General features: G+C 35.4%; 1 protein-coding gene across 2 annotated transcripts in view; it reads left to right on the forward strand.

The window, feature by feature from the left end:
- LOC110039103 (isocitrate dehydrogenase [NAD] regulatory subunit 1, mitochondrial) overlaps nt 1-10,053 on the forward strand; it is a 47,673-nt gene extending 37,620 nt beyond the window's left edge. For both annotated transcript variants that reach the window (XM_020744057.1, XM_020744058.1), the window contains 2 exons: nt 8,056-8,134; nt 9,616-10,053. In XM_020744057.1, coding sequence (XP_020599716.1) covers nt 8,056-8,134; nt 9,616-9,890 — 354 coding nt within the window. In that variant the 3' untranslated portion in view covers nt 9,891-10,053. The remainder of the gene's footprint in view (nt 1-8,055; nt 8,135-9,615) is intronic.
- Nucleotides 10,054-26,204: the final 16,151 nt, after the last annotated feature.

Raw genomic sequence — 26,204 nt, forward strand, 5'->3', positions numbered from 1 at the left:
CCAGCTGCTGTCCAAGAATCTAATCCGACTCCAAAATCCTCTGAAACCCACTCAGGTACGGAATCTATAGACACTAATGAGCTTACCCCGCCTGTGAAAGATGATTCTGATGTTCCTTGCACTCAACATCCTATTGCCCTATTTGTTTCATATGAGAGGTTATCTCCTCGCTATCATGCATTTGTAACTGCTATTGACAGCATAAGTGTTCCGAATTCTATTCAGGAAGCTCTCTCACACCTGGAATGAAGAAAAGCTGTGAATGAAGAAATTGTTGCATTAGAAAAGAGTGGAACGTGGATTGTGTCTGATTTGCCCAAGGATACGAGACTAGTAGGATGCAGGTGGTTATTTACCATCAAATGTAAGGCAGACGGAAGGATACATCAGTTAAAAGCCCGACTGGTTGCACAGTCATACGAAATTGACTACCAACAGACATTTGCCCCAGTAGCCAAACTGAACTCCATTAGAATCCTACTCTCCATTGCAGCAAACCGAGACTGACCCCTTATGCAACTTGATGTCAAAAATGCATTCCTTAATGGAGATCTTGAAGAGGATGTATACATGGATTTACCACCTGGTCTTGAAGGGTCCTTCCCTAGTGGCAAAGTATGCAAGCTACAGAAATCTCTGTATGGTATCAAACAATCTCCCTGTGCTTGGTTTACCCGATTCACCAGTTCAATAATCAAGTGCGGTTATACTCAAAGCCAAGCTGATCATACAATGTTCACAAAAAGATCCGAGAAGAAGATTGCTGTACTTATTGTGTATGTTGATGACATCATTCTTATCGGTGATCACACTAAAGAATTGATAAAGCTGAAGAATTTTCTAGCCCGTGAATTTGAAATCAAGGACCTCGGAGACTTGAAGTTCTTCTTGGGAATGGAAGTTGTAAGATCCAAAATGGGGATAGCTGTAACTCAAAGGAAGTACACATTTGACCTATTGAAAGAAACTGGTATGCTTGGATGCAAACCAATAAATACTCCAATAGACCCGTATAAAAAGACTGGAATGGTAAATGATAGTTTACCTGTCGACAAAGGACAATATCAGCGGCTTGTTGGAAGACTTATTTACTTATCCCACACCAGACCAGACATAAGTTTTTCTAGTAAGTATAGTAAGTTAATTTATGAACTGTCCTACTGAGGAACATATGGGAGCTGTCAACCGTATCTTAAGATACTTAAAGATGACACCTAGGAAAAAAATATTATTCAAAATGAATGATATTCAAAAGGTAGAAGTCTTTACTGATGCTGACTGGCAGGAGATATATCCACCCGACGATCAACCTCTAGGTATTGCTCGTATATATGCGGCAATCTAGTGACATGGAGAAGTAAGAAGCAATCAGTGGTTGGTATCTCGGAGTAGTGGTATCTCGGAGTAGTGCAGAAGCAGAATACAGAGCACTGACGCTTGGTATCTGTGAAGGAATGTGGATAAAAAGATTTCTCAAGTAGCTTGGAATTATGAGAGAAAATTCTATCAAGATGTTTTGTGACAATCAAGCTGCAATCAGTATCACAAAGAATCCTGTTCATCATGATCGAACGAAGCACATTGAGATTGATCGGAACTTCATTTCAGAGAAGGTGGACAATGGAATCATTGAATTGGTCTATACTCCTTCTAGAAACCAAACCACAGACATTATCATCAAGGCTCTCTCTAAGTCCAGTTTTGATGAGCTAACCAACAAGTTGGGCATGTACAATCTGTACAACCCACATTGAGGGGGAGTGTGAAATTACGCTCATTATTATTTCTTTAATTCTATTTAAGTACTTGCTATATTTAGTCATAATATAAAAGGGTAATTCCTTAATTATTGATATTTATGTTTATTCCATAATTATAGGAATTACTTAATTGTATGGAGATTTCTTTCCTCTTTTTTATCTCTTGTACTCACCTATTTATAGTTAAATTATCTATGTATTTAGTGAGAAAAAGAATCATTCAAAAATTCATAGTTATATATATCGTCTAATTCATTGTAGGGGCCAGCCCACCCATTCTTCCTCTCTTCCCTCCTTTGTTATGTTTTATTTTGTAAATATTTGGTGTAATGAAGATACAAAGGATGATTTGTATTTGAAGACATTTTGGAAGCCATTTCAAGGAGGCCGATGGTTTGGTGATTGGCCACTCAAGAAAGAGTGGGGGTGATCTCACTCAACCTGGCGAGTGACATGATTGTGTTCTTTGTGTTTAATTTTAAGATTACTTGAGGTAGAATCACAGGGCTAATCTTCCTTTACATTCTCTTATCTTCTCAATCACTTCACAAAGCCTAAGGAAAATTTATTTTAGAGCTGTCGGCCATTGTTCTGTTCAATCGATCTTTAGAACACCTAAAAAATTTTGGAGAATTGTAAAAACCTCTGAAATTCTTCTAGATACAATTCTCCAACAACCTTAATTGTTTCCATTTTTTTTCCTCACCCTATGCACCTCCGACAAAGTAAAAAATACAATCATAAGCCGCCAACCTAAGTTATTAAATTAGAAAATATATCTAAAAACCTTAGAAAAGTATGAAAACTTTCATATTACATCTAAACATACTAACATCAATATTTCATATGTTTCTCAGCCTTGCTGTAACACCCAAAATTTGAGAAACCAGGTAAAATCTTGGCGATTTTAAAGTGTACCCAAATTTTTTCTCCCTCAGAATTTGACCAAAATAATTTTATAAAATTCTGCATGTCGAATCGATCAAATTAATATATAGCGCTATATGTGAATTTTTAAGCGAATGAGAATATATAAAATAATGAAGTTATAAGTTTAATTAACATAATTAACTCTTTATTATACTCCCTAATCTTGCACTCACACTGTTCCTAATAGGCTCCATACTTTTCTTGACATGCAACAGGTAGATTGGTCAAATGATTAGGATTTTCGTGGGATTACGTTAAATGCCGCATTTCCATTTCATTCTCCCCTCATTTTCCATTTTGCGGCTGAAGGATCTCCAATCACGACATTGTAACACTAGCAGAAGTAAACAACAATCGCACGAAGCTGCACGTGGCAATTTGGGGTCCCAAAGAGATTATGTGAGTACAAACCCCTCTTTCAGGACATTTGAGACATTTCATTTCTTATGTTTTCATTTTAATGTATGCTACGAATATGAGCATTTTTATGTTTAATATAACCGTAGTGGAGAAGAACTTGTGTCGGAGACTATGAATTAGTTTGTGGGCTTCCGTAAGGCCATCCAACGAAGAATAGAAAGGATTAAGGTGATAGAACGAAGAGAGAAGAAGAATACGTAGTCTCAAAGAATGGATGGGTATGCGGAGAAGCCTTTTTGAGGTAAGAATTCATAAATAAGCTATGATTTTGGTTAATCACGAGATAAGCCAAGATTTTATGCAATCCTAAGATATTTACAAATCACAGGTTGTCTGCACTAGATGGAGAACTTGAGTTTAGCATGGGAAAACTTGTAGGGCTACTCGGTCAATTCAGGTGAATAATCACGTGCTAACTTAAGAAAATTAATTCTCTCTAGGTCCATGTGATTATATATTTAACGCTATTGCATGTAAAATTTTTTTGTATATTCTGGATGAATACCTGCATAAATTATATGAATACAAACTTGTTGTCACTTTCGATATCTATGATATTACTATGTTACAAATATGATGAATATGCTTATGAAATCATTGCTTATAAGTATTCATTTACTATTTTTTTATTAATGCATATGATTATGAAATGCTTATGATGAATGCTTTTATAGGAATTATGTTTTAAGAAATATCACATACGATATTATAGGTAGACTATTATATGATTACTTGCAAGTATGAATGATACAAAATTATGAAATTCTCGACTCTTGGTATTCAGACAGTGATGAAACTCTATGAATCGTTGGGATCAGACGACGACAAAATGTATGAAATCGTTGGTTCTAGAAGGGGCTATTGATAACTACTATGTTGGGGGGACCAAAGTTTATCAATAGTTAATATGGCCTTCAGGCTAGGTCGACATATAACATGATTGATACCTATATAATTACAAGTGACTTTCCTATGATTATGCTGATATCTTATGAATATGCTTATGATTACACATAAATTAATGAAATACATATTTTATAGAACCACAATGATTTCCTGCATTACATGTCAATTTTTTTAATGTTTTATACGTTTATGACTTTTTGTGTTGTGTTGTGGTAATGTACACAGATTGCATGTAAGCATGCATGTTTTTTTTTCCGTCTGTAAAATCTTATTTTAACGTTGATTATTTTGTTGAGCTCGTTGTTGACTTTCAGGAAGGGCTAACGAACACCAGGGCGAATAATAATGTGTGACTAGTACAACTTTTATATTTCATAGTTTTGGAAGCTTGTACAGGTTTTTGGGTATGTATTTTATTTATAATAGATTTAACGTCTAAAGTTATATATGTTTTGATGCTATGATTTTCATGCTTCCAAGTATATTGATATAAATGAATTATGAAATGAAATATATTAAGTATGTTTGTGGCAATTTAGTTAAACTTGTTCTTTACTCACTAGCTCCTGATTCTGCAAGTCATGATGATTGCTGAGAAGAATTTAGTCCGACCGAATCGTTCGCCTCTACCACACCGCAATACTTGGTTGCTTATACTCGCTAAAAAAATACTAAATTTAAAATTAGGGTTATTGGGTGGGGCCCACACCTATGCTTGGTCAACAAACAAACTTAAAATTCTCTTACATCCTCAACATTACAGCCTAAGGCCAATTCTTGTACAGCATGAGCAAAATCTTTTGAATAATCATAAAGAAAAATAAGCTAGGACGCCAACAGATAGCGCCTATATAATCTGTCATGACACTTTAAAGAAGGCCAATCAGCTAACGCCCAACCTGCTGGGTTATAGCCATGATGAGAGGTTGGCTAAAATATGGGAGAAATTTCCCAACATTGTGGTCAGTTCTCCATTGTTTACGGAATACAAGAATCACTTACATTGCATATGCTTCCTTCTGCTATGAAAGTTAAGTCTACTAACATTCCTTAAAAGCCATCAAATCTTTGATGAACATGTGCATTTTATTGTCATTCTAAGTGCTTGCTTAACGCAGAGCTATATGGTAATTTAAATGCTTGTGCTGTGTTACGCATGTTGACCTATCTTATTTAGGGTCAGGATGCTGTGATGACTTTAAAATGTACCATGCTATGAATGCATAGCCAAGATATCAATTGACCAACCTCCTCAAATTGTATGTGAGTATCTTGCTGAATGCAGCTGTTGGAGCAATTATTTTGAACTCTATCAAATCAACATACGCCTGTTCCGTTTAGTAGCTTGATTGAATGCTGAGCTTTGGTGATGCCGGAGCATCTCTCGCATTGATACGGGACGATGTGGTAGTCGCATCTTGTAACTTTGGATGATGCAAGAGGCCGCGTATGGCTTGGACCGGCTCGGAATAGAAGTGTTGAGGGCAGGCTGATACTTCCCTTCCGTAGATTTGCTGCCTAATGAGAGTGGAGTCCATGATACTGGAGTTAATCCAAATCATAATGGGAAAATTAAATATTATTACTCAAACGCAAATATAATTACAATCAAAGGAAAATACAACAACAGACACAAACAAACTCAACTAAAACGTATACCAGTGAAAGAGGATGGGAGTTGGCTGTGGGTGCGATTGGGAAGGTTATACGTCGCTGGGAAGGCAATTAGGTGGCAGGAAATTAGTTCGGCAAGGTTGAAACAAAGGATGGAACAACAAATAGGTGGCAGGATAGGGGTTGTTTGGGTGCTGGAAGTCACAGTGAGGGATGGAGGCAAGGTGGGAGGGAGCTAGGTGGTAGGCGACAGCCGGAAGTGAATACGATGTTGGTAGAGGAAAGGTTGCAGAGGAGTGTAATAGTCGAGGATTATTACCAACTTGGACAAGATACAACCGGATCACCACTCATCGTCAGATACAATCCTAGAAGGGAAAACCTAGACACTGACAGTTGTTCTGATAGAAAATACTAAAAATCTAAAAAACCTAAAACACCAGAATCATATATATATATATATATATATAAGCCTTAGATAACCAAGATTGTATCCCCCTGTGGAAAGGAGGCGCCAATCCCTCATGGCAGAGCCGATCGACCTTTCAGGGTCTTGACCAGTTTGGTCCAGATGAAGGACATCAGAAGAGAAACCTACGGTTCTCTCTGCGCCGCGTTTACGACGTTATTGGCGCTCCCATGCTGCTATTGGTACATCTGCGTCAATCCACTCCTTAGTTACCTTAGTATTATATATGTTGTTCTTATCGTGCTTTAGGTCAGCTTTTGTGTGTTTTGTATCTAGATCGTCGCCGACGTCTCTTCTTTCCTTTGAGGGTTGTATTTTAGGATTTCATGTGGTGCGTTGTCTATATATTGGTCTTAGGTGGTGATTATCTTTTCTATCCCCTTCCGCATCCTCTTTATGTCGCTCCCGGCCGCCCTCCATTGTTGCAGCCTCCCAGAACAGCCGTCCGTTGCTGTTTTCCTGTAGATTTCCCACTGTTCTGGCTGCCATCTTCTCGGCCACTGCTGTTCCAGCCTTCCACCTTTGCTGCCGCTGCTGTTCCAGCCCTCCATTATGTCGCTATCGCTGTTCCAATCACGCATACTTGTTGTCATGGTCGTCCTAGCTTTCCCTGCCTGCTGCCACCATCTAGGGCAGCGAGTAGTTGCTGTCCTTACCTGTCCCAGCATTCTCCGTCATCCCTACCACCAGCTGTTGCTGTTACCCTTATGTCCCAGCCGTCCCTACCAGCTTCCACCCCTCCCAGTCGCCCCAAAAGCCTCTCTACTGCTGCTACCAACTCTCTTTAGCAGCCAACACCCCCCCACCAATCACCTGCCAACCCTTTCAACTCACTCAACTGACCACCACCCCTCTGGGAGCTACCCCTAGTTGAGTTTGTGATGTCCTTTGTTGGATTTTCAGGTTTCAGTATATTTGATTGTAATTTTTCTATTGAGTTTCAGATCAATAATATTTAAATTCAAGTGCTCAATGTCTCAATTACATAATATTCAAAATATTATGATGCGTTCCACAAGTAATTAAATTAATCATCTATAAGATTCTAATATTTTCATAAGTAATCGTCATCCAAAGTATCATCATCATCATAAGTTAAACAAATCAATTTTTTTTTTCGTCAACATCATTATAACATCGTAAAACATATCATCCTCTTTAAGAGAATTGAGCTCAATATAATGGATGAGATAGAATGTGGTCAAATTTTTATCCCATATGTGTACATAATGTGTGTGTGTGTGTGTGTGTGTGTGTGTGTGTGTGGTCAAATTTTTATCCCATACGTGTGTGTGTGGTCAAATTTTTTGGTGTGTGTGTGTGTGTGTTGTGTGTGTGTGTGTGTGTGTGGTCAAATTTTTATCCCATACGTGTGTGTGTGGTCAAATTTTTATCCCATATGTGTGTGTGTGGTCAAATTTGAATGCAAATATATAAGAATTGAATTTTCTGTTATTATTATTATTTTTTATTATTTTTTTTCATATTAAATCTAGAAAATCAACTTAGCACGTGACATGGGGCTATGCGCCATTGGCCATGTATGGCACAACACTATTTTGATGCTTGCATTGCAATGCATCATGATGCGTGCCATTTTGCACCGTTGAAATAAATGCTTTGATCTTTTCCATTTTTGTTTGATGGGATATGATTCCACCAAAATCAAAGTGTTTTTGAAAAAAAAAAAAAAAAGGGGATATGTTCTCAGCACCAACAGTGTGTATTGGACGAATGGACTGAGATGGGGCAATGACATTATATGATTACCATTGTATTAGAGTGAATCTACATCTATTTTTCTACTTTAAAGTTCATTTTTACAGTTGAGTTTATTGGGATTGAGTCACCTTAAACTCCTGGTTGTGCATGTTGAAAAGTTTCATCGTCTATTTATTACCTACTTACGATTCATTAACAATTGATGTAATTTTCTGATTACTATTTTATTTGCAGGTCACTCCAAATCTGTACGGGAATCTTGTGGCAAACACTGCTGCAGGTATTGCTGGTGGAACTGGTGTCATGCCTGGAGGTATCTGCTCAGTTAAAGTCCTTCTACTACTCCGCTTCCTCTTTTTTAAATGCTTTTTGAAGAAAAATTGTAATTGAAAAATAGCCTTACAACATCTAAATTGTGACAGATTTGTCTATAAAAAATTTGTTTGGCTGTGCCCGGGTTTCTTTTTGCTCGCCTTCCAGCTGTGATATCTCATAATTGTCTGCTTATGGCATAAATGTGGATGTTGTGTTACCAAGTGGCTCATCTGCCTATGATTCTGCATTTTTTCTATTGTTTCTGATTTTTACTGAATTGATGAGTGGCATTAAATTAATAGACTATTTCCTTACAATCCATGATAGCTCTTTTAAAACCCAACGGGCATATATATTTTTTTTCTTAAACCTATCAAAGATGTTTGGTTCATATGTATTTCTGTTTGTTATTATTAGCATGGCGCTTTACAAGTAATTATTTTTCACATTGGATATTATATTATTTAAGCATATTATCTTTCTTATTTTAAATTCTCATTGTACTACAGTTAATGAATAGTGTTGCCATATAGTTGTTTGATCATAATTTTTCAGATCAGTGCTTTTTAGTTTAAGAACTTTTAGCATGCTCAGTTACTCTGAACTTTTATAGATAGATAAGGTAAGATTTTGGTAAAGAATCATATTGGATACATAAGGTTTACTTTAACCTCACATTATGACTGCTGCTAGCGCACATTTAAGGATTTTCTTGCTATATTGTCTTTGTTGTTCATAAAAAAATCTTGTCCTTGCAGAAGATACTTTCTTCTTTCTTCAGTATCTGTACTCTTCCGTCCTTCCCATATTTATTGAATAGATTGATGATGGATTGGAGTCTCACCTCACTCTTTGCATTATTTAAAAGCATTTCCAGTGAACTGGTTTGTGTCCCTTGTGCATTGCGACGTGCCTACTTCTGAGTATAAGCAGATTGCTAATCCTATTTATCTATTTGCCATATTTGTGTGCTCGTTTTGTGTTGGGACTATTAATGATGATACATATTTGATTTATAGCGCTGCTACTCTTCCTATTGAATGTCTTCTTTTAATATATTAGTTCACTCATGCTATATTTCAAATAAAGCCATATAATGGCAAGGAAATGAGCTCAATTTCGCTCCTTACAAGATTTGAGCTAATGTTTCTGTGATAAATGATGGCCAAAATGATAAGATGATAATCATCATTTCACGTTCAATAATGAACATTTGGGTTTCGACCATAATTCCTGGTGGGAGCTGAAGGGGGGTGGAATGGCAAAGTTTCATTAAATGTGGTTTTATATCATCTGTCATGTCTGCCATGAATTTATGTTCAACTATGATTTATGTTTTGCTTGCACATTCTCCCCCATTCCTGGTTCATCTTAAATTACTACTCATCAATTCTATCGAATATGCTCTTTAATCTTTGTTGGATATAATATACCATACTAATTGTTTATTGATCATACTGATGAACATGCTGGTTTTAGGCAATGTCGGACAAGATCACGCAGTTTTTGAGCAAGGTGCTTCCGCAGGCAATGTAGGTAATGAGAAACAAGTGGAACAAAAGAAGGCGAATCCCGTTGCTCTCCTCCTCTCATCTGCTATGATGTTGAGACATCTCCAGTTCCCATCATTTGCTGACCGCCTTGAGACTGCTGTTAAGGGAGTGATTGCGCAAGGTAATTACATGACCAAAGACCTCGGAGGGAGCAGCAACACCCAAGAAGTGGTTGATGCAGTCATAGCACAACTTGGTTGATTGGTTGCACAGCCCTTGTGCCTGTCCAGAACTTAACTGGTCTTGTCTTGTCCGTGCTGTAATCCCCTCTAATAAATCTTATAGATCATTTTTTGACATGCTGCATTCTATATACTTATCTTATTTTTTTTTAAAATAAATATTTTCTTACTTTTTATTTACAGTAATCTTACTGTGGATCTACTTGTATTTGAGTTGCCATTTCTCCAAGGAAGAGGAGAATTGACTATGATTTGGAAAATAAACATGTGTTAATAAACTTCGGTGGATGGTTTCATTGTTTCTTGATACGATGCCTGAGTCAATATTTTGCTCAAGTTTATCCAATTATTTTGTCTTCAATCTCAATCCAAAGTCATTTATGGCAGATTATTCGTCTTGCTTTTTGTGGTTTCATGTGGGCTTTTGAAATTGAAATAGAATCTGGTCACGGTGCATTGGTTTCGTTTGGAGACGATGTAAGAGTTTAACAAAATTTCACCAAAGTGTCGAGGGTGTAACCAGCAGAATCAGAATATAATCAAATTGAGCACTGCACTTGTTGATACCTCTAGTTTGTTGTAGTTCTTGAATATTTTATTTTATTTTTACTCCATATTATGGCCCATTTATTATTGAGTTAAAAATTGGCATGCTTAAAATTTTGAAGTTGATGAATGTTGTTGAATCCCGGTTTGTTCTCTTGAACACACCCCGAGTGGATATAGCGCAAGGAAGAAGAGACGAGATAAATATAGAGAATAATAGAGCATAAGATGAACAATTTTTAGGGGGAAAGAGCCGTCTTTTCATTCATAAAATAGTTTCTATTTATAATCGTGGGAGAATCAATTAAAATAGTCTCTATTTATAATCAATTATGGTTCAAATCTTATTTAAATACATATTCTAATGATGATGTTGCTCAATTATAACTTCAAGTTAAATCGTATTTATTCTTATATTATATGCAGCAGTGGGAAAAAGAAAGCTAAGTTAGTTGAACAGTTATTGAGAAATAAAGTATATGATTGATAATATAAGAAAATATTTTTCATAAAGATTTCAGAGATCTTATATATATAAGGTGATAAAGATCAATTTTGTCTAAAATTGGATGTTAGACTAAAATTTAAATTTAATTCTCACTTGAGCTTCTAATATATTAATATTTTATTTTTTTCTAGAATGAGATCCATATCCATCCAACATTGATTTCCAATAAGGCTCTATATTACTCTAAGAAAAAACTTTAGAAGCAAATTTCTATATAATTGTGAATGTTAAAAGATCAATCAATTCCTTATTTTTCATTGGAGGTTATAATTCAAGATAGTGATCTACCTGGAGCTTGTAAAAAGCTAAGGCATTTGATTATGTAAATATCATAAGCCTAACAAAAATAATTCAAGATACAAAAAATATATGGATAACTACTATTCTATAAGGTTAAAGAACTAAAAGTACCTATAATTCAATAATTGTTAATATAATAGCTTTATGCTTAAGTTTGTTCTTTATTCATGTAGAAATTATAACATTTTTTTAATGGAAAAGGAAGGTTAAGATAATGTTAAATCTATATGAGTTCAAAAAACCTTTTAATTCAAGGTAAGAGAATTTGGTAAAGAAGGCATCCATTGAAATTCAAATAAATTCTTATAGAACTTATGAGCTATTAAGTTAGCAAACAAATACATTTGAGATCAAAAGTCATGATTTGCAACACATTAGCACTATAAATTTTAGAATGAAATGCCATCAATAATTTTAACCTCAAGTCATTAGATATAAAATTAATTAAAGGTTCATCAAATCTAAACCAATTTTGAAGCAAACAAATGATCATATTAAAGTGAAGAGGAATTATAAAATTAAAAAATCTCATAAGTTAGGTTTAGTGTTCTCAACATCTTCCTTAAACTTATATAAGAGGGTCCTTGAAGTTTCCCTCGTGAAGTTTTAATTTTATCTAGTTATTCCATATTAATAAAAAAAATGATATTGATAATTATTAATATTCAACAGGATGGTGAAGGATATGTAAGTATTTTTTTATGGTGTTTCTTTTAACTCATTAAAATTATTTTTTCTCCTAATATTTATGATGGCGCCCGGAGGGTGATGGATGGATGGATAGGGCCCACCTGGTCCGCCACCAATTCCCATCGTCGGATGTGTCTTTTGATTGAAAGGAGTCGTCACTCTGTTTATCTATTTTTATTGCCCTAATCTCCAGTTAACTCATTCTCTTGAATCATGTCAATGATTCCAAGATTTTAAGAAACTAGGAGAAGGAAAGAAAGGACTAAAAATAGAAAATATGAGAAAAAGAAATATCGAAAGGATTTTTCATTGTGATGAACATTTTAGAGAAATGCTTTCTCATATAAGGAAAACCACATGAAAAAATAAATAACCAGAGATTTTAGGTGTATCACCTATTCTGAGTTCTTATTCTTCTATAGGAGCAAACTCCTATAGTTACTTACATCTTAGACAGTTAAAACTATCTAAGAAAAGTTCTCATACTTTTTAACACTCGTTCTCCTAAGAAATGTCAAGGTTAAAGAAAAAAACATCAAATGTTTTATTCCTAGGGTATTAGATTTTTAAGAATTTGATTCTACCCTAGAGGTTTTGTTTTAGTTTTTTTTTTATTTTTGTCATGTCATGTCATTTTATTTTGTTTGTTTTTGTCACGTCATATCGTTTTGTTTTGTTTTGTTATTTAGTTTTTTTGTTGTTGTTTGGTTGTTTAAGATTTTATTTTGGTTTTGTTGTCTTGAGATTCTACTTCTGATTGTCGTCCTGCAAAACAAAGTTAGCACACCTATAACATGCAAAAGAAATCTAAAGCAAAATTTTTATTTTTTCTGTCTCTAATAAAGCTGGAAAACAGAATATGATTAGCATAAAGTTATGTTTTCAGAATTATCATATTTAGTTGGCTATTTAGTTGGTTGAATAATTTTTAAACAACCAGGTCAAGATATCTAAGGCTTCGTCGTCTCGGGGCCATAAAAATATTTAGATTTACTTAGTCTGAAAGGTGTTTAAACCAGGACTGGAAGATTCTTGTCGGCAACCACAAATTACGTCGTCCAAGAAAGCTTTGTAAATCTGAACACAAATGTTCAAGTTGCGTTCGGGGACTTATGTTCTTTAGGGTTCAAATTAATTTTTAATGTCTTATTTGGCTTTAAGGAGCTATAAAATTTTAGGATGTTTACCATTTATTAGTCAATTAACTTTTTTGTCATTTTTATTTTTTATTTTTTATTTTTGGATGACCCAATTAGGATCCCATAATTCTATCGTCCCGGGTCATTATGTTTGAGGTTTGATTAACCATAAGTGGTTATAAGATATTTTGTTAACAATCATGGGTTACCTCCTCTAAAATATCTTCTCAATCCTAGTTGCATTCTTAGGTTCAAGTTTTAAGTTTTAACATCTTTTAATGTGAATTTTATGTCATTTATGTCGGTGAGTTGGATTGTTGTGGTGTCATTTGTTTAGGTCTGATGTCGATTAGACCTGAAGGAGTTTAATTAATATTTAAGATTTAGGCTTAATGTCGGTGAAGATTAATGTCATTCAATTTGGATAGAACTTAAGGTATGAAGATGATTTTAAGTCCAATGTAAGTAGGACATAGAATAATTCAGGTTTCATGCGGGTAGAACCTAAAATTTTAAAATATTTTAAGTCCTATATTAGTAGGATTCAGATGTTTTAAGTTCAATGTAAGTAGAACCTATTGATTAAAATAGTTTGAGTCCAAGGTTGGTAGGAATTAATATGTTTTAGGTTCAATGTAACAAGAACCTAAGGATTAAAATGGTTTAAGTCTAATGTAGGTAGGACTTACGATATTTTAGGTTCAATGTAAATAGAACCTAAGGATTAAAATGGTTTAATTCCAATGTAGGTAGGAATTAAAGTGTATTAGGTTCAATGTAGGTGGAACCTAAGGATTTAAGTCCAATGTAGGTTGTACTTAAGGCGTTTTCGGTTCATTGTAAGTAAAACCTAAGAGGAGAATCAAAGGATTAAAATGATTTAAGTCCAATCTAGGTAGGACTTATGGTGTTTTAGGTTCAATGTAAATAGAACCTAAAGATTAAAATGGTTTCAGTCTTATATAGGTAGGACTTAAAATGTTTTGGGTTCAATGTAGGTAGAACCTAAGGATTTAAGTCAAATGTAGGTAGGGCTTAAGGTGTTTTAGGTTCAATGTAGGCAGAACCTAAGGATTAAAATGGTTTAAGTCCAATGTAGGTAGGACTTAAGTTGTTTTAGGTTAAATGTACGTAGAACCTAAGGACTAAAATGGTTTAAGTCTAATGTAGGTAAGACTTAAGATGTTTTAGGTTCAATGTAAGTAGAACCTAAGGATTAAAATGGTTTAAGTCCAATGTAGGTAGGACGTAAGGTGTTTTAGGTTCAATGTATGTAGAACCTATACATTTAAAATGGTTTAAATCCAATGTAGATAGGACTTAAAGTTGATTTTAGGTTTAGTGTAGGTTGAACCTAAGATTTGGGTCAATTTAAGTTCAATGTAGGCTGAACTTAAAGTCTAAGTTAACTTAGGTAGGTTGAACCTAAGATTTAGGCTAACTCGAGTTGAACCTAAGGGTTTATGTTGAGTTAAGCCCAAGCTGGGTTGAACTTAAGGGTTTATGTTGACTTAAGTCCAAGTTGGGTTGAACTTAAGGGTTTGAGTTGAATTAAGTTCTAGTTGGGTTGAACCTAAGAGTTTGTGTTGACTTAAGTCAAAGTTGGGTTGAACTTAAGGGTTTGAGTTGAGTTAGGTTCAAGTTGGGTTGAACCTAAGAGTTTGAATTAAGTTAAGTTCAAGTTGGGCTGAGCCTAATAAATTCTTATAGAACTTATCAACTATTAAGTTAGCAAACAAATACATTTGAGATCGAAAGTCATGATTTGCAAAACATTAGCACTTTAAATTTTAGAATGAAATGCCATCAATAATTTTAACCTCAAGTCATTAGATATAAAATTAATTAAAGGTTCATCAAATCTAAACCAATTTTGAAGCAAACAAATGATCATATTAAAGTGAAGAGGAATTATAAAATTAAAAAATCTCATAAGTTAGGTTTAGTGTTCTCAACATCTTCCTTGAACTTATATAAGAGGGTCCTTGAAGTTTCCCTCGTGAAGTTTTAATTTTATCTAGTTATTCCATATTAATAAAAAAAATGATATTGATAATTATTAATATTCAACATGATAGTGAAGGATATGTAAGTATTTTTTTTGTGGTTTTTCTTTTAACTCATTAAAATTGTTTTTTCTCCCAATATTTATGATAGCGCCCGGAGGGTGATGGATGGATGGATGGATGGATGGGGCCCACCCAATCCGCCACCAATTTGCATCGTCGGATGCGTATCTTTTGATTGAAAGGAGTAGTCACTCTGTTTATCTATTTTTATTTCCCCAATCTCCAGTTAACTCATTTTCTTTAATCATGTCAATGATTCCATGATTTTAATAAACTAGGAGAAGGAAAGAAAGAGCTAAAAATAGAAAATATGAGAAAAAGAAATATCGAAAGGATTCTTCATTGTGTTGAACATTATACAGAAATAATTTCTCATATAATGAGAACCACATGAAAAAATAAATAACCAGAGATTTTAGGTGTATCACCTATTCTGAGTTCTTATTCTCCTATAGAAGCAAGCTCCTATAGTTAATTATATCCTACACAATTAAAACTATCTAAGAAAACTTCTCATTCTTGTTAACACTCGTTCTCCTAAAAAATTTCAAGGTTAAAGAAAGAAACATCAAATGTTTTATTCTTAGGGTATTAGATTTCTAAGAATTTGATTCTACCCTAAAGGTTTTATTTTGTTTTATTGGTTTTTGTCAAGTCATGTCGTTTTGTTTTGTTTGTTTTTGTCATGTCATATCGTTTTGTTTTGTTTTGTTATTTAGTTTTTTTGTTGTTGTTTGGTTGTTTACGATTTATTTTGGTTTTGTTGGCTTGAGATTCCACTTCGTAATGTCATCCTGCAAAATAAGAGTTAAGTGTTGTTTGGTTGTTTAAATCATGCAAAACTTGAACCTAACTTAATTCAAACTCTTAGGTTCAACCCAACTTGAACCTAACTCAACTTAATTCAAACTCTTATTTGGTTGGTTGTTTAAATCCTTATTAAGTTCTAGTTGGGTTGGACCTAAGAGTTTTTGTTGACTTACGTCAAAGTTGGGTTGAACTTAAGGGTTTGAGTTGAGTTAGGTTCAAGTTGGGTTGAGCCTAAGAGTTTGAATTAAGTTAGGTTCAAGTTAGGTTCTAGTTGTAATTAAGGTTAGACCTAATTGAGGTTCAAAGTGGTCAAGCCTAATGTAAGTAAGACTTAATGAGTGTTAATTAGGTTTAATTAGGGTTAGACCTAATTGAGGTTTAAGGTGATTAAGCCTAATTTAATTAAGGATTAATGTGGTTAATTATCTAATTAGGGTTACATCTAATTAAAGTTTAAAGTTTGATTAAGCCTAATGTAAGTAAGGCTTAATGAGTGTTAATTAGGTCTAATTAGGGTTAGAACTAATTGAAGTTCAAAGTGATTAAGCCCAATGTAAGTAAGACTTAATGAGTGTTAATTGAGTTAAACCTAATATGATTACAGTTCAACTAGGTTTAATTAGGTCTAACTGTGGTTTAGACCTAATTAGGGTTTGTTGAGTTAAACCTAATGTAATTAAGGTTTAATTAGTTCTAACTGTAGTTTAGACCTAATTAGGGTTTTTTGAGTTAAACCTAATGTAATTAAGGTTTAACTAGGTTTAATTAGGTCTAACTATTATTTAGATATAATTAGATTCATGATATGTGGGTTCAATTAGACTGAACCTAGGTGTCTTTGTCTTATTGATCTTTGATTCAAAGTAAGTCTAAGTTGATTAGAATTAGGTGTCATGTCATTTTAACTTTGAGTCTATGGGGTTAGACTCAATAGTTTGAGGAGATAAGTGGACCCTAGATAGGTTAGGGTTTGGACTCACCTATGATCCAAGCTGAGACTTAAATCTAAAGGTTAAGGTTTGGTCTGCCTCACATGTCACTAAAGGTTAATGTCAAAGCCTAAGGAAATTTAGGGTTTAAAATGTAATTTTGAATTTTATAATTTTGACCCTAGAAATAGAAATGTCATTTTAAATTTCTCAATGGTTAAAAATTGTCATTGTAGAGTTTAAAAGTGTCACTCTAAATTTTCTAACCATTTCCAAATTTAATTTCCAATTTCTTAAATTTTTATAATTATTTTTAAGAATACTTACAAAATTTAATAGAAAATAGAAAATTGTATCCTAGGGAATTTTCCTAGCCTTGGAAAAATCAGGGGATATTCCTAAGGGATTAGAGATTAATCCCTAGAACTTTCATATTTTTTAAAATTATAAATAATTTTTAATTAAATTGCTTAAGAGATTAAATAATTAATTAATTAAAAATTAAATATAATTATTTAAAATTTTATTTGACTTCTATAATTTTCTCCTCATTTTCCTGAATCCAGGGGTATTTTTTTCATATTTTTGTGATTTTTCTATGTCAAAATATGAATTTTTGAAGATTTTATGTATTTTGGATTTAATTAAATCCTAATTTTCTATTAATCCAAACAAGTACCAGTGCATCCTTGGATGTATCAAAATCACACCCAGCGTGATTTCGGTGGACTCACTTTAAACACGGGTAGACACGTGGCTCGCGGATCTATCCATTTCATATGGATAGCTCTACGGTCCGGCTTGATCAGAGCCGTCCATTTCTGATACACGGAAATGAATGACATCGGTTCATCATCCCAAAGGGAAGATAAATCAAGAGCCGTTCATGATTAGGACTTAAAAACTCGCTTGATTCTTGATGAAACTTTATGGAAATTGTTTCTAAAGCTTGATCTCGAAGAGGCGAACATATCTATACGGTGATACGGGTATTGTGAAATGGTCTTTTCACAAAAGACCAAACCTGAGCAAGGATTAGGTCAAAATGGCCATAACTGGTCTTGATGAAGTGAAGCTTCAATCAAGATTGATAGGAGCGACCGTTGTGTCCTCACAAAGCTTCCTGTCTGTCCAATTTTGGATAAACTCGAGCTAAGCTATATCCAAGTCGAAACAGCTCCACGGGTCGATCTTGGAATAGGTTAGAGCTCACGGGAAGGCTTAATTTTGATTGAGAACTTCTTTGTAGGGGTTAGGGATGGTGTTGGAATGGGCAATTTGAGGTTTTGAGTGGATTAACGTCAAACCCAAAATATGTCCTGGCTTTGAGGATTGAAGGGGGTTGAAACCATGAGGGTTCGACTCCTTAGGTCAAGGTTAACAATTTTTCTCTTGGATGTTTTAGTAATTGGGGGCTATGTCTTGGTCCTCTTCTCTGGTAACTCACGGTTTGTCTCTTTTTATAGCCATTCATAGTGGCTATGGAGCTTAGGTTCACTTGGGGAAGGAGATGGACGTTGTATCTAGTCCATGGATAAGTCTCCTGGCTAGGTATAATTAGGGAGGTAGCTTCCAAAGTATTATTCCCATGAGTTCTCACTTAGATTGATATTTGAGCTCATATTTTGACTCCCCTTCATTGGTTAACATGGGTGGTGGATAAGGCGGCTCAAATGGCCTGAATCAACCCTCACCATATAAGCTCTATTGGTCATTTAATGGTTTTGAGGATGGGGTGTCACATATTCCCCTTCCTTTTTTTAAATGTCATGTTCATGATGGCCTTAATCATGAAAGGAATAAGGTTTATATGGGTCTTTCTTCCAGTGGAGAAGGGTGGAGGTGGGAGATGACCTCTCCTCATCTTTATTTAAAATTCATGAGGGAATGAGCCTCATTATTCCCTTCATGATGCCTTCATGATTACTCTTTCTCTTGAGCCAAAGGGGATGAATCATGAGTCATTCATTAGGAGTAATCATGTCATGTTGTGATCCATGAGTCGTGGGTGACTCATTAATCATTTTTCATATGATGGGTTTAGGGTTTAATTGTAAAATATTATTTTTTTTAGGTGGACATGGATTTGTCTTGCCATGGGCTTAAATCAATATTTTAAACTTAAATTCTAGGTCTAATAATCCTTAATTTTACTCTTTTTTAATTAATTAATAATTAATTAATTAAGAGAACAAAATAATATGATGAAAAGTTCTAATTTTGACAAAAAATGGTGATGTTGGCCAATTTTGACCATGGTTGATCAAGGTTGACCGGGGTTGACGAATTTAAGTTTAGGGTTGACCAGGATGACTTACTTGACCATGTCATGATTAGTTCAGTCGTGAGGTCCTTCGATTTGGTGGTATAACTTAGGTTTGACCAAGGTTGACCATGCGGTGATTTCTGGACCTTATGGTGATCATTTAGGTCTATGTATGACCAAATGGTCGATGTGGTGACCATAAGGTTCAAAATTGACCATTTTGACCAATTTAGTGTTTGAATTGACTTACTGGGCTAAGTTGACCAATTTTGACCAGTTGGGTCAGGGTTGACCCATTGGGTCAGGGTTGACCCATTGGGTCAATTGGGTATCAATATTGACCTTATAGTCAATGTAATGACCATTAGGTCAATGTTTGACTAGATTAGGATTTGTCATTGTTGATCGATCATTTTAGGGCGTCATCATGGTTGAAGCCCAAAAGGAGTATTTTGGGAGTTAATTTAGTTTTTAGAATTTTGGGGACCCTACATAAGTTCAAACGAGTTAATATTGGTAGACCCTTTGCCTTAATGATCATGATGATCATACTTAGGTCTTTATGAATTGTCTGAGAATCCTAAGCCAGAGGGTTACTCAAGATATGTCTAGTGTATGGATATTATTTTAAGATCCTCACAAAAATGAGGTAACTAAATGGGCCCCCAATATGTGTGGAATATTGGAGAAAGCATTATAGAAGCACTTGAAAAATCTTAAAGTTTGAATGCTTATCTTATTAACTAATGTAAATATCATATTCTTTGATGATGATCATAATAGTGATGTTGATTTATGAGAGATACTATATATAGAGAGAGAACATGATGGTGGTCGCAGCGCTGCTTGCTCTGCTATGGTTTCCCTCATGGAGGTTCTTCACGGCTGGCTGGTGAGTTGGAGGTGGAGAAGAGTTTTTTTGCTCTTGGGGAGTCTTTTAGGAGCTTCTTTTGTGTTGAGCTCCCTGTTTGTAGCGATTTTTGTGTTTCATGGGTTTTGGATTTTTAAATTTGGAAGCACTGTTCCATTGGTTTTTTGGGGCATGCTTCCTGGTTTCTTTAGAGGTTTCTTGTGGCTATGCTTCCCTCTTGCTTCCAAGTGGGTTTTGTCCAGTGTTGGCTGCTGTGGTTGTTGCTCTCAGTTTTTTTGAAGGTGGAATCAGTTTTCTGGTTACCGTTCTGGTGTTGCTTCTTCCATTGCTACAACAATAGACATTGAAACTAATGTTTAGTGGACTAAGGCCACCTATGCAGAGGTAGTTGGCCAATCTACTGATATTCTCCAAGACATGAATATGTTAGTTTTCCCCCAAGCTTTTCATGATACTATTGCTGGTAAGGGAGATTGCCCATGTATCCATCCTTTAGGCAGTAAAGAAGGAGAAAAAGCCATCTTCTTCTCACAAAAAGAAATTGACTCTTTGAATGAAGAAGTTAAGCTCACACTTGTGGGCAAATTTCAGTTGGGGCATCCTAAAATTGAACTTGTAAGGAATTATTTTGACTCTTTGAAATTTATTGGGGCCTGGAAGCTAGTTCTACTTGATGGTAGACATTTACTCATACAATTGTCAGTTGAAGAGAACTATGCTAAGATATTTTCCAAGCAATCTTTACTAATTGCAGGAACCACCATGAAGATGCTAAAATGGACACATAGCTTTGACCCCAGTAAAGAACCACTTGTGGTCCCCCTTTGGTTCAAATTGCCTGATCTACCTCTCCCATTTTTCAATTTGAATGCTTTGTTTAATATTGGTTGTGCTCTTGGCAGGCCTCTAAAGATTGATGCACCCACATACAATTAAGGCCAGACCTACTTTGGCTAGAATCCTAATTGAAAGGGACATCACCCTTCCAAAATTGAAAAGAATCTGGTCTGGATTGGATCTGAGGAGGAAGGGTTTTGGCAGGAAGTTATGCATGAGCAAAGACCATATTATCATCAACATTGTAAAATGTTTGGGCATACTAGGGATAGGTGTTATAGGCGGCACCCTCCCTCTAAAAGAACCCCTCCAACCAGGGAGAAAGTTACTGCACAAGAACCATCTTTACCAATTATTACCCCTTTGGCTGTGCCATCCCAACATGGAGAAGTTGGAGCTAGTTTATTGGATAATTCTCAAAGCTCTACTGCTCCCTTTGATTCCAATGCTCCATCTCTTACATCCCCTAGAGTTTTAAGAGAATAACTCAACAATGTGACTATTATTACCCCTTTAACCAGCTCTCCTATTGAGGGAATGGAGGAAATAAAGAATGCTCCTTTGACTTATACTAAAGATCTGCAGGCTCCTGATGAAGGAAGAGTTGCTGAAATGAACCACTTATTGGAGGAAAACTGGCAAGTACACACATCTAAGAGGAAAAAGAAACAAGCTACTGAAGTGTAGAGACTACAAATTGGAGCTACTACAATGGATACTGGAGGCAAGGTGAAGGTTGAACCATCTCCTCCTTCTTCTAAAGGAAGAACTAGATCAAGATCTCAGCCCTCACTCCACATTAGTCCCCCTAATGATTAGCCTTTTATACTGGTACATATGGGAATTTGCCTATCCTTAGTCTTTAAAAGGATTGAAAAATCTTAATAAAAATTATAACCTTTGATGTTTTGTTATTCTTGACCTAGTGGTTTTTAGTAACCTCTAGAGATTTCTCAGTAAAGTTCTTGGTTTATCTCATTTTGCAAACCCTCAGAGGTCCTCCATCCCTTATGCTCCCCACCTACAACCTTCTCATTAATTCACTCAACTTCAACCCCACTCCTTAACCCCTGAACATAGCCTTGTCCCTACCTCTAAATATCCTAACCCCACTTCTTATACCCATACTCTCCCATTCATTCAAACTTTTCCAACATCAGTTCACTGTCCTTTACCTGTTGAAATCTTTACTGCTACAGTCTTAGCCACCTCCCCTATGCCTGCTCAGACCACATGCCCCTTTTGATATATGTTTCCCCCACTAAATCCTCCCCCATTCCTAAATTTAGATTTTTCAATGTCTGGTTAGAACATCCTGATTTTATACCCTTTCTCCAATCTATTTGGATAACTGATAACTCCCTTCCCCCATGGATCAGACTGTAGCAAGTTCAAAAGTCTGTGACAAAGAATTTAAAATCCTGGAACTGGAACTATTTTGGCAATTTGACAACTAAAGTTGAGGCTGAATAGGCTATTAAGAAGGCTGAATTGGAACTTCAATTAGGCACTTCAGATGAACAATCTCTTGTTACTGCTAATGCCAACTTGCTTAGAGCTATTCAGTGTGAAGAACAGCTCTACAAATAGAAGGCAGCTTTGAAATAATTTATAGACGGTAATAGAAATACAAAATTCTACCATGCTTGCATAAAACAAAGTAGACACTCTAATACAATCTTGAGGATCAAAGATAAAAATGGCTGCTGGATTCATGATCCTGATCAAATTCCTTTAAATGCTATCAATCATTTTCAAAATCTATTGTCTCAACCTGATGTTTCAAATATTGAACACTTCAATCCTATACTTCTTAATGACATATTTACTGAAACAAGCAACTTGGATCTTACCTTTATCCCTTTTGAGGAGGAAATTTGGCAAGCACTATGTTCCATAGATGGTGACAAGGTAGATGGAGCTGATGGGTTTACCTCCACATTTTATAAAAAAGCTTAGTCTATTGTCAAGCGGGAGGTAGTGGAGGCTGTTCAAATTTTGTTCAGTGGAGCTGATATGCCAAAATATTTTGCCATGTATACTATTACCTTGATTCCTAAGGGTGATAAAAAATCTTGCTAGGATCATTTCAGGCCTATCTCTCTCACAACAGTGTTGTCAAAGCTCATCAGCAAACTGTTGGTTTTTAGATTAAAGCCCCATCTTCCTTTGCTGATTTCCCCTAACCAATCTGCTTTTGTTGCAAGTAGACAAATAACATATAATGTTTTACTCACCCAAGAGCTCCTATTGGATATTGACAGGCCTTGTAGAGCAGGAAACCTTATGTACAAGCTGGATTTATCCAAGGCCTATGAAACTATAAGTTGGAAGTTCGTTGGAAGTTCATTCTGAAAGTTCTTCAAGCTAGAGGCTTTAATAATCATTTCTGGCAGCTAATCCAAAAGTAGCTTCAGAATAACTACTACACTATTTTGGTGAATGGTAATTCTCATGGACTATCTAGCTTCCAGAGGCATGAAACAGGGAGACCCCCTTTGTCCTTACATATTTAAATATCTTGGCTATGGATTATCTCTCTAGGCTTCTCAATCATCATTTTTCTGAACAGGAGCACCTCAAATTTGCTAATAAAGCCATATTCTTTATAAGCCATTTATGCTATAAAAAAGATGTAATTTTTTTTTGTAATGCATCCAAACCAGTAGTAAAGAAGGTGTATAAACTGTTGGATCATTTCCAACAACTCTCTAGTCTCTCTCTGAACCACAACAAATGTCAACTAAACTTTAGCAAGAAGCTCACTTCAGCTTCCAAGAATTGGATTAAATATTACACAAGATTCAAGTCTACTGTCTGCTCTATTCTTTATCTTGGTGTCCAATTAGTCAAGGGGAGGAAAAGGCAGACCCAACTTGATGAGGTAGTATCCAAAATCTCCAAACAAATTTCTTGATGGACTAATGCTTATCTCTCACAGGGTGGAAGACTCACTTTGGTTAAAAACATCTTATCCTCTTTCCCTATATAATGTAAATATTGAAAATGAAAAAGAGTACCCTAAAGAATTTGGAGGTTATGCTAAACAAATTTTTGGGGGAGGAAAATCACAAACAATTTCATTGGTTAAGATGGGAAAAACTATGCCTCCCCCTTTCTGCTGGAGGCTTAAGCATTAAATCCTTCCAACAATTACACCATATTTTCTACTGCAAACTATGGATCAAGTTAAGAGATTAAACTTCATTGTGGGATAAATTCATGAGATTGAAGTAATGCAAACACTCCCATCCAGTGACCACTCTCAAGAAACCTGGGGACTCAAGAATTTGGATTGAACTTCTTAAGGTCAGAACTGATGCTCAAGATTTATTCATTTGGGATATTGGGGAAGGAAAAGTTGACTTCTAGCTTGATAACTGGTTAATTTATGGCAAGCTTTCCTCCACACCTCCTGACCCCACCCTCAGTCTTACCATTCAGAAGTGCTGGTTAAATCAACAATGGAACAAAGATTTACTGGCTACAATGGTGGATACTGAACATCTGCACCAAATCACTCAGCTCCCTATCACTCCCCAAATACCTGACAGAATTGTTACTAAGAATCCTCATCAAACCTCTCTTACTAACTATGCTTACCACACTTTGTACCATTGGTCTTCACAGGATCGGGGCAAAACCATGTGGGTGAAATTCCTTAGCCCTTCTATGTCCTTCTTTGCTTGGAGATGTTTCCAAAAAATCATTCCTACTGATGACATCCTTAAAGATAAGGGGTTAAAGGGCCCTTCAAATTGCTATCTTTGCTGCCAACATGAGGAATCTTATTCACATCTCTTTTTCCCTTGTCCCTCTACTAAGGAAGTTTGGTTACAGGTGATTACCAGGTTTAACCTTCCACATCAACTTATTTACCGTGATAACTTTCCTGACTGTTGGAGATAATGGAAAGAGAACCAGGCTGAACTCATCCCTTTCTTCATTGCTTGGTTTCTTTGGATGGCAAGAAATGGTAATATATATGAAGGCTAAAAATTATGCTCAAATTAGCATCAATTGTCACTCCTATATTTTCAAAATCATTAACTTCATGGGATACAAGGTTAAAAATTATGAGTTCATATGTAATAAGGATCCACACAGCTCTCTCCCTTCTCCTTTAAACATTACATTAATCCATTGGAGGAAACATTTGCAACCTTGGATCAAGATCAATACTGATGACAGTTTTAAGAGGAATAGTGCTGGTATACTAATTATGCTCAAATTAGCATCAGCTGTCACTCCTATATTTTCAAAATCATTAACTTCATGGGATACTAGGTTAAAAATTATGAGTGGTCATGTAATAAGGATCCACACAGCTCTCTCCCTTCTCCTAGAAACATTACATTAATCCATTAGAGGAAACATTTGCAACCTTGGATCAAGATCAATACTGATGGCAGTTTTAAGAGGAATAGTGCTGGTATTGGGGGGATATTCAAAAACCATATTGGAAAGTACCTTTGGTATTTTCATTCTATAAATTGGCCATTAATGATTTGCATGCTGAAACCGAAGCTGTTGCTTGGTCTATTAAAATTGCTGCTGCCATGGGTTGGAAACATCTACACTTAGAGCTGGACTCTTCTTAGCTGGTTTAAGCCTTCAAGGAGCATCTGCCTCCCCCGTGGTTCCTTGCCTCTCTTCTCAAACAGATCAACAGTATGATATCCACTGACAACCTACAAATTCTTTGGAGTCACATCCTTAGAGAAGGCAACAAATGTGCTAACTGACTAGCTACTAAGGGTGCTTCATCCTTTGGTCCAAAGATTGATGTACTCCCTCCTTTAGATCTAACTTTTTTTATAAGGGGAGATCTTTGTTCTCTACCTCATATTAGATGTACTAATTTTTCCCCAACCTTATGAAATCTTAACTTTTTGTTTTTATATATATATATTTATATGTCGGCGTAATTTTTGGTGGGGGGAGTTGCCCGTAAGAAGCTGTCGGTCACCGAAATCGAAATCTTGTAGCCCGCTTCGGAAGGACGTTTTAATTTACATATATATTTAGTTTTAGAAAAATATGAAATTAAACTAACCCCATATTTTTCATAGTTTAAATGAAAGTGCGTTGTACCTCAAATCCTGTATCTATCCCAAAAGATAAACACAAGACTTGAGGATGAGGCTCGATCAAATAAACTAAGGAATATATGACATCCGTTTGGTCTGTGAAACCATTACATTTGCCGATAAGTTCTCCTATTTAATATAAATAATTAAATAGGTTTATATTAAGCTGGGTTCAGACATGCTTCCTATAAGGGCAAGCCCCTATAGTTAATTACATCTTAAATGACCAAAGTCACCTACGAAGACTCTCGATAAAAATCAGGAACAGGAAATATTAT

This window comes from Phalaenopsis equestris, unplaced genomic scaffold (genome assembly GCF_001263595.1).
Source record: "Phalaenopsis equestris unplaced genomic scaffold, ASM126359v1 Scaffold235266, whole genome shotgun sequence".
NCBI classification, from domain to species: Eukaryota; Viridiplantae; Streptophyta; class Magnoliopsida; order Asparagales; family Orchidaceae; genus Phalaenopsis; species Phalaenopsis equestris.